General features: G+C 39.6%; 1 protein-coding gene across 1 annotated transcript; it reads left to right on the top strand.

The window, feature by feature from the left end:
* The first annotated feature begins 516 nt into the window (after positions 1 to 516).
* LOC103370926 (glycine receptor subunit alpha-2-like) lies at positions 517 to 10,584 on the top strand. The gene is made up of 10 exons (XM_008300118.1): positions 517 to 572; positions 1,050 to 1,177; positions 2,012 to 2,079; positions 5,466 to 5,689; positions 6,809 to 6,891; positions 6,985 to 7,122; positions 7,227 to 7,441; positions 9,420 to 9,578; positions 10,098 to 10,193; positions 10,312 to 10,584. The coding sequence occupies exons 1-10, from the start codon at positions 517 to 519 to the stop codon at positions 10,582 to 10,584; spliced, it is 1,440 nt and encodes a 479-aa protein (XP_008298340.1).
* The last annotated feature ends 2,072 nt before the right edge of the window (positions 10,585 to 12,656 follow it).

Here is a 12,656-nt window from a genome sequence, read left to right as displayed (position 1 = left end):
TGCTTTTAATCTGCTCGAGTGCTGTGTGATTGTCCAGAAATTTAAAGCATGGTCCCGTGTGTGTGTGTGTTTATTTATGGTTTTTAAACCTTTAATAGCAACTGTCTAAAATGGATTCTCTAAAATTGTTTTAATTTTTAGCAAAAGTCCAATAGTTAGGCTGTGTGTGTCATGAAGAGCAACGTGCCGCCACTGCCTTTAAAACGCTGCTGTCTCTTTAAATATTCTTGCAGTAATTCCTTCAGCATGCATATGGCCATAAAAAAGAGATAAAGCTTGAAGTCATCCACACAAACACGGGCAGAAGGAGAAAAAAAAAAAAAAAAAAACTTCCCCAGGATTTTGAATTATACAGCAGCAGCTTCCTGTATTTTACACCTGCAGAGAGGGAGGGAGGCTCATCTGAGTTCACAAGACTGAGTCTGACTGGAGGAGCAACAAGAACTTCCCCGCATCTCCGCTTTCTTTCTCCCCAATTTCACTTCTCATTCTCTCTGTTGTGCCCGCCAACTGAGGATGCTACTGCACATCTTACATTTGTGGACTTTGTTTGTCTTTTTTCTACAAGGCAGGTAAGACAATTTTAAGTTGGAATCCAGGAAACCTCTTTTGTTTTTTTTTAGTAAATACATTATTTAGGTCGCATGTTTATTTGACAGAGTGGGCTGATGTAATTTGACACTATTATAGTATAAAATAATGCACCAGGAGATGGACTGGACTGCTTTTTTTTTTTTTTTGACTAAGACGCTGTAAACATTGCTGTGAAAGTGGGAGTGAAGGTGCATAAAATATTTCATGTATAATTAAGAGACAACAGTTCTATTAAGTTAAAATGATTGTAAAAAAGCAGGATTAAGAAAGAGACCAAAGATTGAAGCAATTTAGTTTGATGATGTGACAGTTTGAAGGATATTTTGAAATAGCTTAATGTAATTTGAGTTCTGTTGAGTGAGCAGGACAAGTTTAAATACCAAATTATAAATATGTGATGGCAAAAATCAAATCACAAGGAAATGTCCAGAGTTGATTGTCCCGTCACCTGGCAGGTCTGTGCTCTGTAAGGAGATGAAGTTCCCCAGCAGGGCGCCCAAGCCCCCCTCTCCGTCTGACTTTCTGGACAAACTGATGGGACGCACGTCTGGCTATGACGCTCGCATCAGACCAAATTTCAAAGGTAACACACGGTGGCGTGCAGCTGGAGGACCTCCTCCTCCTCCTCCTCATCCTCCTCCAGAAACAGGTGTGAGAAAGTGTGCTGCTCAATTTGCATAACAATCTGAGCGGTGAAGTGGCACAAATCACTCACAGATGGGTCAGAAGTGAGAGATGCTGCAGGCTACGATGTTTTCACACTGAAGTCTTTTTTTTTTCTTTGTCATGTGTAGTTACTGTGTGTATATTGACCCACAGCCTTAGGTTATCATTTTTTTTTCTTTTTTAACTCCTTCAGATCAGTTTTTTTTTTCTTGACAGAAATGTGCAGCCACCCTTGTATGTTATCCCATAGGCCTATTTCAGTCCAATCTTGATCCCCCCTATTGAGTGAAGCCAGCAGATTCTCTCTGACATACTTCCCCCTCAGCCTCTAGGGTCGCATTTCATATATATTTCATCCTTGCTCCACATCCTTTTTGGTGCATGCTGGGTAAATCCCGGATGATTATCTATAAATACACTAATGTAACTAAAGCAGAATCAATAAATTATTGCCTCTTAGGAAATGAGTCTCTGAAATATTTAAGGTTTTAGTGGTTGACAGATGGACTACGCTAATGGGAGCGTACTGGAAATGACAACACAATTTCATGCTGGTTATCTTAGATGAGTGTGTTTATCAAGACACTGTGTGGCACATTAAAAAGGGAACAAGCAGATGTTATTTTACATTAGTGCTCTGCTCTCTACCTGCTTCAATACTTCATGTGCATGGCCTTTTGAGAAAACATCATCAGCGGTATTTAAGGAATCAGTGTTGGTACGATGTGTGGTGACAGTGTGTCTCTGTCAGGTCCTCCCGTCAACGTCACCTGTAACATCTTCATCAACAGCTTCGGATCCATCACTGAAACTACTATGGTGAGAAATTACTACTTTATAACACCAGTAAATTAAGTGTTTGTCTTCACTGTATGGATTTAAACCAATTGTGGAACAAGTATTCAGATCTTATACTTGAGTAAAAATACCAATACAGCAATATGAAAATACTCCATTACAATCAAAAGTCCTGCATGAAAAATCCTACAAAAATGAAGCAGGCAAGTAGCAGCAAAATGTACTTAAAGCAAAAGTTCTGGTTTGGTACTTCTGGCTGACATATTTTATTTGACATCATGAGATTTTTTCTTGTTTTTACAGAAGCATAAGCGTGTCAGCAGCATGTTATTGTTGTAGTTGCTGTAAGTGTGGATTAACTTAGTCAGAATCACAATAAGAAACAGATTAATTGCAGGTATAGTTTACACAATATGAGGAATTTGTTCCGGTGGGTTGGTGCAACCATAAATATACAGTAAGGTACAATGTACAAGATAAAAATATAAAAAAAATTAAAAGCCACTAAAAATGAAAATAACTGTAGTAGTGCAAAGCAGAAGCAAAAGATTTTGTGCAGTGAAGAATTAAGTTTAAATACGAACCATTGAACTGTAGTTATTTACAATAATTTACAAGAGTGTAAGGTGTGGAGGTGCAACATGACCAATAACAATGAGGATAATGAGATGGTGAGCAAAGAGAGAACACGTTAATGTAACGTTTACTGTACATAGAGGGGGCAGGGGGATCAGTGGGGGTCCTGTCCTTGTTCATGAGGCTGCTGGCAGACAGAACAAAACTGTTCTTGTGGCGTGAGGTTCTGGTCCTGATGGACCGAAGCCTCCTGCCAGAGGGGAGTGATTGGAAGAGTTTGTGTCCAGGGCGGGAGGTTTCGGCCACAATCTTACCTGCACACCTCAGAGTTCTGGAGGCGTGCAGGTCCTGGAAAGAAGGCAGATTGTAGCCTGAAAATAAGACAAAACAGTGCGCACCAACACACCGTGACAGCCACCCTCGGCACCATCTTAAACTACTTTATATACAGTTTTATATCAGTTCTTGCTGAAATATTGGCTCATTTAAACATTTTTTTAAATGAAACTATGTGAGAAGTTTAAACACTATTTGATGGAGCTGTTCACTCATAGACGTCTAAAATGCGACGCTGCTTTTTGTAAGATGTCGGAGGTCAAAGAGGTTGTAAAACATGTTTAATATTTACTAATGTGTTGCATTTTAAAAGTTTGTGTGCAAAATCTTCTTACAAGTAATTAGAGCTGTCAAATAAATGTTAGGGAGTAGAAAGTGAAATGTAGCCTTTGAAATGCAGTGAAGTGGAAGTAGAAAGTGGCATTAAATGGACCTCAAAATTGCACTTAAGTACAGTACTGAGTAAGTGTAAGTCTTCAGCAAGTGCATGATAACTAAAATTTCAGTGCCAATTATGATCTTTAGGCCAAAATGCATAGATTTCAAATGTAGCACTCTTGTGTAGGGGTATCAGTTAAGCTAAGGTTTTATTTTAGTCCAGAATCTGCCTGACTTACAGTACAGGATGGTAATGTAAGTAATACAGGACTTCCTCCTCATATGCTTTGCACGATACTTGTGCCAATCATCTTGTGAGGTTTGTAGGCAGGTTTATATTCATATTATTGTTCAATAGAAGTTTCATATCGGTGTCTTGGAGCTATAGGTTGTTATCCTCAACTTCTGCCACTCAAAATAATCTCTCCTGATCCTGCAACTGCAAAGCATAAGAATAATGTTTACCACAGTGGCGGAAGATCCTTTACTTCAGTCAGTAGCACAGTGTAAAGAAACTCTGCTACAAGTCAAAGCCCTGCATTCGATATTTTATATATTATCATCAAAATATGCGTAAAGCACTCAGCGAATGGCCCATTTCACAGAATATATGACATAGCAGAGTAATAATTATGATGCATTCATGTGCAGATGTCACTCTACATGCATAATTTTTTATAGTGTTTCTTTAGCTGGTTGCATTTTGTAGTAATTTAACCAACAGTACTCTGAGCCTGAGAGGCCACTAAAGCAGTCAGTTAAGGGTTGTAGCAGGTGTAGAAAGCAGAAAATGTTCATTTGCATATCATAGAATAGAAGTAGAAAATTGTACAGAACTTAAATAGATTTATAATCCACTGATCTGCACTTCCATCACTGGCACTGTTGTGAAATGCGCTTCTAGCATTTGTTTGGTCATTAATATCTTAGTGCATTGTAATTTGAACGAAACCTCAGTAATAATAACCTGATTGGTTTCTTAGCTGTCTCTGGAGTAGTAGGACCAAGCTGTATCTGTTGTTCAAATGCAGCCTGCCACCGATTTTTAAAAGTTGCTGAGCGTGGCAGAGTCTCTAAAGAGGCTGCTACAGTACTATTACTGCTACTGTGATTAAAACAGATGCAGCATCGTTGTTCTCTGTTTCCACATTGCAGCTGAGACTTTTTAGAACATCAGTGTCGACTCGCTCATTGTTATAAGGTGGTATTTAGTCTCTAATTTACATACTTGATTAGGCAGCAGTGAAAGCGATCATTTCTGCTGGGGTTTGTCAGATCTCACTCTGAGACTTGCTGTGTTGTACCTTTTATCAACAGACCTTGAGGTTGTTCATTTACAGTTTTACAGCTCTTACTGACTGAATTTGGGGATGTTTTTTAAAAATAAATACCCAAAAAATGGTACCTAAGAAAAGCCTTTGGTGGTTTTACTTGTTGCCAGTGCAGGGATTTCGTTCTATATTATTTGGACAACACATCTGATTGATGCTCATTTATCAGATGCATTACGCTCTTTGGTGTTTATCCCTCTGAGGAATTTCTGGCTCCTCTCGCTCTGTTTACAGAGGCCAAGTTTCATGATGCCTAAACATACTGTCATTAAATTATGACTAATTAATGTCTCTAAACACCATCTTGTAAGTTCATTACATAATGTCAGTGATGATTCCTGCATTTCACTGTCCAATAAGGAACTATCCCTTATTTATGGTGGTGTCTGGGGATGGCTGTGTTTTGTTGATTTATGCAAGTTTAGAGTTGGGAAGACTTTTCTAAAATATGACTAAGAGAGAGCCATCAAATTTTAATTTATGGAATTGTAAGTGGAGTTTGCTGTCGCTCAGATTAGGAGCACTTGGCTCTGTTTGTCTGCATTTCCTCACACAGCCAGTGTTTGTGTGGTTGTAGCAGCCCTCAACTGTTGACACATGCTGCAGGTTTAAGAGTTTCATGCTTGTGGTTTATTCCTCTCACCCCAATAAGATGCATAAACAAATGTAAAACAGTCAAATGTAAGAACACTGCACAATCTCAGATTAATTTTGTGACAATTGAATCTCAAATTACCACTTTCAGTTATGCAAAGCTGTTGGTGTCATTTCTAATTTTGTTGTTAGGACTACCGGCTCAATGTGTTTCTACGGCAGCAGTGGAATGACCCCCGACTGGCATATAAGGAGTACCCAGATGACTCTCTGGACTTGGACCCCTCGATGTTGGACTCCATTTGGAAGCCTGACCTGTTCTTTGCAAATGAAAAAGGAGCAAACTTCCACGAGGTTACCACAGACAACAAACTGCTTCGGATCTTCCAGAACGGAAATGTCCTCTACAGCATCAGGTGATCTGATTTTTTAAAGTGAGAATCCCAGCTGAGTTAATGCACCAGAATGTATTCCTATCACATAGTATGACGTGTAAGAGCGGTTTGTTAGGTTGCCCACTGAATAGGAACTTCTACGTCTATGAGTTGTACTCTAAGTATATGGTCCACTACGTGTTTTATTTCACTCCAGTTCAGTTCAGCTGTAATTGTATTGTCCAGCACACGCTGTGAACAACTTCGTGTTAAACCATAACTGCAGGCTAAAACAGAATCAGGTCAGTAATGTGGCACTAAAGCAGTGGTGAATTGTAGCGTAATGGTGAGGAGTTATAATTAGAATGTAAGAAATAGGGAGCAATGTTTAAACCTCTATTAGCAACACGAACCGGTTCATCATCTGTGCTGCTGGATGCTGAACCTTAAACCCTGAGGCTATAATAACAGGGTTATGGGAATCTGTTCAAGACGTATAAATAAGTCAATAAATATTATTATTTATGAGCTCCTTCTCCCTGCAGTATTGCTCATTTGTGTGAGAGGCTTCATTCTGTCTTTGCTGGATAAGAAAAAAAAAGAAGTGAAATAAGTAGTTGAAGATATTGTGACTCAACAAAGAAAGCCGTCACAGCTGAAGAAATTCAATGCATTATCAGTAAAGTGCCAAAACCTGTACTAAGTAATGAAATGTTCTTTTTTTAATCTTGATCTCTCTTTCCTGAGAGAAGGGGGGGAAGCACTCTCCTGTTTCCTTTGTTTTTTTTTTTCTTCTTCTGATGGTAGTGCTGTGTTCTCAGCCCATTTTACATCAAGCCCACCATAAAGGCTGACAGTTTGTCTGTCAGCACCTGTCAGTTCTTTCTGCAGCTTGTACGAGGTGCAGTGAAATAGAAAGATGGAAAGGAGGACAGGTGCCGGAGAGGTTTGAGCAGCCTGATGTGACCCGTAATGTAGGGTGAGTGTGCAAAAAGGGTTTGAGTGACACCGGAGCAAGAGAAAGCTAGTGCTGTGGGGTTTTTAGGCAGCGGTTGGCCAGGTATCCGCTCACCTTTCTGTCTAGTCACAGGCTAGAGTGTAAGGGTTTCATTTTACACACCATTCCAGTACCATTATGGTGTTGCTGCATCTCTTTTCCAGGCTCACGCTCACTCTGTCCTGTCCCATGGATCTGAAAAACTTCCCCATGGACAGCCAGACGTGTACGATGCAGCTTGAAAGCTGTGAGTTCATCTTTCGACGATAAAAGAACATTACATTTAGATTTTGTTGTACACTTTTTTGCAAACTGTACACTATCTCTCTGTTTCTTCTAGTTGGCTACACAATGAATGACCTCATTTTTGAATGGCTGGATGTGGGAGCGGTGCAGGTGGCTGATGATCTGATGCTCCCTCAGTTCGTGCTAAAAGAGGAGAAAGGCCTGGGCTACTGCACCAAGCACTACAACACAGGTACATGACATATGACCACCCATCGTCCTACGTCCTCCATGCACATTGTCAATCAGCGTCTAATAAGACTGTCAGTTGGCACCTCTACCTCCTCCTGTGGTTAGGTAAATTCACCTGCATCGAGGTCAAGTTCTACCTGGAGCGCCAAATGGGCTACTACCTGATCCAGATGTACATACCGAGCCTGCTCACGGTCATCCTGTCCTGGGTGTCGTTCTGGATCAACATGGATGCGGCTCCAGCCAGAGTTGGACTGGGGATCACCACCGTGCTCACCATGACGACGCAGAGCTCTGGCTCCAGGGCGTCCCTGCCAAAGGTGAGAGAAAAATGGGGTTGGTTGTTGTTTCTAAAAATTCTGTGATGAATTCAGGAAAAAGTGGCCATTGGATTGAATTTTTGTATTCAACATTTCTAACTTTTAAAGATCCCCTTCAATGTAAATCTTTCTGACATGTCCGTATGGTGTTTTTTCATGAGACACATCCGGAGAGAAAAAGCAACACCATAGCTGAACATTTCCTCCTCGAAATTGCAGTGTATCAATTAGTCTCAACATCAGAGATCCAGACAGCCAGGGTTCCATAACCAACCTATAGATCCAGTCATGTCAACTACACATCATGATTCTTCTTTAAAATCTCTCACTGGATCAAACAACTGATGAAAGATACTTGAACCCTCCACAATCTCATGTATAGATTTCCTGAGTGGTAGTTTGTGCTTAAACCGGCCACACCCTTAATTATGCATAATTTTAAGCCTCCATATCATTTAAATAACTGAATTATATTCAAATTCAGCCCCTGTACAGTTGTCATGAGTGGGGAAATTAGGCATAGAGGCCAGCCCCATTTTTGTATCAGGTTGTAAACATGTTTACTTCTGCTGTACTGTTGGGTATGTCAACATGGGGTCTATGGGGATTGTCTCACTTTTGGATTTAGCCTCTAGTTGCTATTTGAGGAACTGCAGTTTTTGGCACTTTTGTGTTGGATTCATTTTTCAGCCCCAGAGTTCGCTGCTTGGTTCAAACACGTACGGCTGAAATACTTCAATAATGCAACCTGCCACTGTAAAACGCAGAAGGGTTTTATAACATCTGAGGGAGGGGTGGAAAGTGAGCTGGTGTGCTCAATCCACAGTGAGCCACAGAGGGGACTTCATAGATCTGCTTATTCTAGAGGGAGCAATGGTGTAGCGTTACATCTGACCTGTTAAAGGCAGGAAGGGATTTAAAAAGGGGTTTAAAAACGTAACTTTGAAACTAAGTCTTTAAATGTTTGATGTTTATTACAAAGTTTTTACTCATAAGAAGAAACTTATAAAGCCAATACTGGACAAATAGAAGTGCTGCATCGCTGTCATTTACTTATTATTAGTGAGAGCTGACTGTAATCATTTCAGAAAAGCTGAAGTTCAGCCTTTAAAATCAGAGAAATCAAACTCATAATGTTGCTCAGGCAAAAGGACACATTTGCGACACCCAGAACTCTGATAAACAGCTTTAAATGGAGCCACATTGGTGTGTGATAACAGGTATGGAGCTATTAGTTCCAGTCAGTTCAATCACAGATTTTATTGGCAATTCACTGAAAGCTGATTGGCCTTTTAATGACTGAGTAAAAGGTAAAGACAATGCAGGAGAAGGAAGAAGCTGATGCAGTGCTTAAATAAAAGCAGTAATACCACAATGTAAAACAAACAAACAAAAAATCACAGTAAGAAAAAAGCTTTTTAACTTTGAACTTGAATAAAAGCACCAGGTAAGCAGCTTTGAAATTTAAACTACAGAAAGGCATCATAAATAATTGGCTGATTATATGGTGCGTCAAAAATTATTATTTTTTTTTTACAGATTTGACATATAAAACACGACATAATCAGTTTATATAATATGACACATTGTTATAGATTAAACCTTCCACATAAAAGTTTTAATTACCTCCATCTTTACCAATTACAAATGACAGCGCTTCCTACAAGTTAGTGATATACAGCAGGAACAATGATATAAAAATATATATAACAATGATAGGGAACATTCTCATAAATTATACTTTATGCATATTTTGCATAACTTTTGCACTTTTACTTGAGTAAAACTTGGAAGATGAGACGTTCACTTCTAGAGTCTAGAGGACTTTCATAGTTTTTGCTGAATTCTCTTATGTTATATTTTTTTCCACCATGGTTGAATGTCATAGACATAGAGTTTTTGATTCAATACCACATTTCACTGAGTAATAAAAGTCATGCAAAGTTAACTGACTGATTGGATTTCCATGACTTTGCAGGTGTCCTATGTCAAAGCCATTGACATCTGGATGGCGGTGTGTCTTCTCTTCGTATTTGCTGCGCTCCTGGAGTATGCAGCTGTTAATTTCGTTTCACGTCAGCACAAGGAGTTCTTCAGACTGAGGAAGAAGCTCAAAGAGCAACAGCGGCAGAGAGCTGTGAGTGCAGCCCACCCACTCAGCCCCTCGGGCAGCTGTCACCTGCTATTCCCTACGCCCAGCTTTGCATGAGCTACAGTTCAGTTGCATGCTGCATTCTGGCCGAGCAACGCAGACAGCGCTGACCTGTAATTAATTTAAGCCATCACCTTTTTCCAGTTTTAGCTGAATGTTCTCAATGTCTTGCTGCCTCACTTTGGATTTCATGAGAAAAAAAAAAAAAAGGAGGGGAAACAAAATAGGCCAAAACATCTCTAAACATAACACACTTCCTAAATGAAGCAGTGTGACACCAGCTGCAGGATTCATTAATACCTTTGAATATTTATACGATGATACACAAAACATCTGCTTCAATCCTTTGAATTTATTAATAATTGGGATTATGCAATGCAACTGAAATTTGCTCTAACTTGAAACATCTATGCGGCACAGCTGAGCTGTGTCACGACTACAAACTGTTCTTTCAGGGCATTCTGTTTGATGATTAAATTCATGGGCTGCGTTTTTCCCCATCAGCAGGCGAGCGCTGACAGTAAGGCGAAAGGAAACAACATGTCAGGAAACAATGCTCCTCATGGGAACGCAGCCCAGCAGTGCAGCGCCTGTGCCAGGGTGAGTGCTGTAGCCTTGTTCAACAGCCAGTCACTGGTTTCAAAAGGAGAAAGTCAGCAGTTTAACTACGTGATCCTCAATGAGTGCAGTTATGCTCTGCTGTGTCTTTGTCTTTCAGGAGGAGGAGCTGGCACAGCAGGGCTTTCTCTTCCAGAGTTATGGACTCACACTGTCAACAGGTAGTGCACCAGAGATGGATGCGACACCTGTGTTTGCTGATTTACCTCCTGGTTTAGGCTTCTACGACATACGCAGGCGCTTTGTGGATCGGGCGAAAAGGATTGACACCATCTCCAGAGCTGTGTTCCCCATGAGTTTCCTCATGTTTAACGTCCTCTACTGGCTCACCTACAAAGTTCTACGGCATGAAGATGTTCAAGCCACACTGTGACAATGTACAGACTGGGGACCACGACCACCGTGGATACTTTTAATTCTGCTCTCTTCACTGAAACATTTACAGGCTGAGAGTCCTCAGCTGAGCCATGCAAGATGCGTTATGACTGCATGTCCAGTGCCACTGGGAGATTCCATGACATGGGAGAGTCCATCGGCTTCTTTAAATTTTTAATACTTCCAAAGAAATGCACTTTTTATTAGTGCTGATGCTTTACACATCAGTTTACTGTGTGTGCGTGTACAATCTGCATCTCAATGATATCAACTCACACTTTTATGGAGACATTTCTGTACTTGCAGTTACTCTACACTTTGCACTAGTTTAACAGGTGTTATGGTCGACAGAGTCCAAAATGACATGTTCACAGAGTATCACAGAGGCAAAACATACATCACTACAATCATCTCTGTAGTATGTCTCACCTTAGCTATGCATTACAGTCCTGGGGAAGATATTCTATATTGATATAAGATGTTTAGTTCCATCGTAGGCTGCAGAACTAAAGGATTAAATGCTATTTTTTCATGACAAGCATATTTTATCTTACAGAACAGTTCCCAGTTACATTTTGAGATTGTCTGTAATAAAGACTACAATAATGTTTTTGAAATGTTTGTTTCTAAAAATATTCTTAAAATGAATTTAAGAGAGGCTATTTACTGCTACAGAAGAAGATATGTTGTTCAGAAACACCATTGTACATTGAAATAATGCCATTAGAAGCACACAACCAACTTTTTAAAAAAATGATTATTATTGTTATTGTTATTATTATTGTTATTATTATTATTAGCCAAATCATCAATACTCAATCAGTCAGCAAGAACACAAGCAACAACACAGTGATGTAACTAAACGAGGAAATACAGCATTTTTAGACACTAATGAGATCCGGAGAGTGGTGAATTATGGCAACTAGCTTTCATTCACATTAAACACAGAGAAATAATGATATTAACTATATCCAAAAAAAACTGGCTGCATGAAAACAGTTAATAAAAATATTGCCTAATTTGTGCCAGGTTCTCCTGAGGGCTTGCAGAATGGGTGTTGTATTGGTGTTGAAAAAAGCCCAACTAAGTTTGATAGTAAAAAGAAATTGTCCCTGTGTATTGTTTCTTAAGACATTAAGATATCCCTGTAACTTTTTGTTTCCTACATTTAAAAATAAAGAGATGCTTTAATTCTAAACACTGCATTCAAAAATAATGTTGCGTACTTAAATATCAGCTGTGATATTTACATTTTTAAACTACGACTCTCTGTAAAGCCGACAGCGTCTCACCAACACTAGAACCAGTTGTCACTACATCTCTCCTCCCTCTGATACCTTTCTCAGTCAAGCTTATTATCAATCCTCACTCTGCTCTCAAGTGGTAAAAATGCCGCTGCAATAACTGGCTCTTGAGCTCTTCCCACATGTCTTGCTCAGTACCTCACAGTGTACGGGGTCTACCTGGAGACCAGTGCATCGCCGGAAACCTCTCATTTTTAAAAATAAATCTTGTCATAAAATGAAGATGTCACATGAATATTTTATTTAAAAAAGGAGCTGTCACATGCATATACAGTAGAAGGTGCAGGGCTGCATACATCAGCACTTATAGGAGTATGTATGATACAAGCATGACCTCTTTTTCAAGACAGCAGCAAAGACATGGTCAGAGGATCCTTAACACTGAATTGTTAAACCACTTAAACATGAAATGATTCCAAATCGCATGCTCTCTGAATATTTGCATTTTTTCTATGTTTATAATCAGAGTATTTCCTCTTATGAATGATCAAAAACAGATTAAAAAAAAAAACTATATTGAAAATTCCGTCCCCAAAGTAGAAACTCAATGCAACAAAAGGGGACACACGTGTCATCACTGAACGCATGTTGTAAAACCTGTGAACACTGGAACAAACTGAGTATAGCTGTAATTTCCAATTACCCTAACTGCTGGTTATAAAAATACCTGTGAACACCAGAACTTTCATTGCATCGTGGCTCCACCTGGAAAAGAATTGCCAGGACAACTGCCAAATCTGATAGTGAGGCTTAACAAAGCAGGGAG

The sequence above is a fragment of the Stegastes partitus genome, unplaced genomic scaffold, assembly GCF_000690725.1.
Source record: "Stegastes partitus isolate 25-593 unplaced genomic scaffold, Stegastes_partitus-1.0.2 Scaffold1500, whole genome shotgun sequence".
NCBI lineage: Eukaryota > Metazoa > Chordata > Actinopteri > Pomacentridae > Stegastes > Stegastes partitus.
The sequence above is the reverse complement of the archived record's forward strand: the minus strand, read 5'-3'. Positions and strand labels throughout refer to the sequence as shown.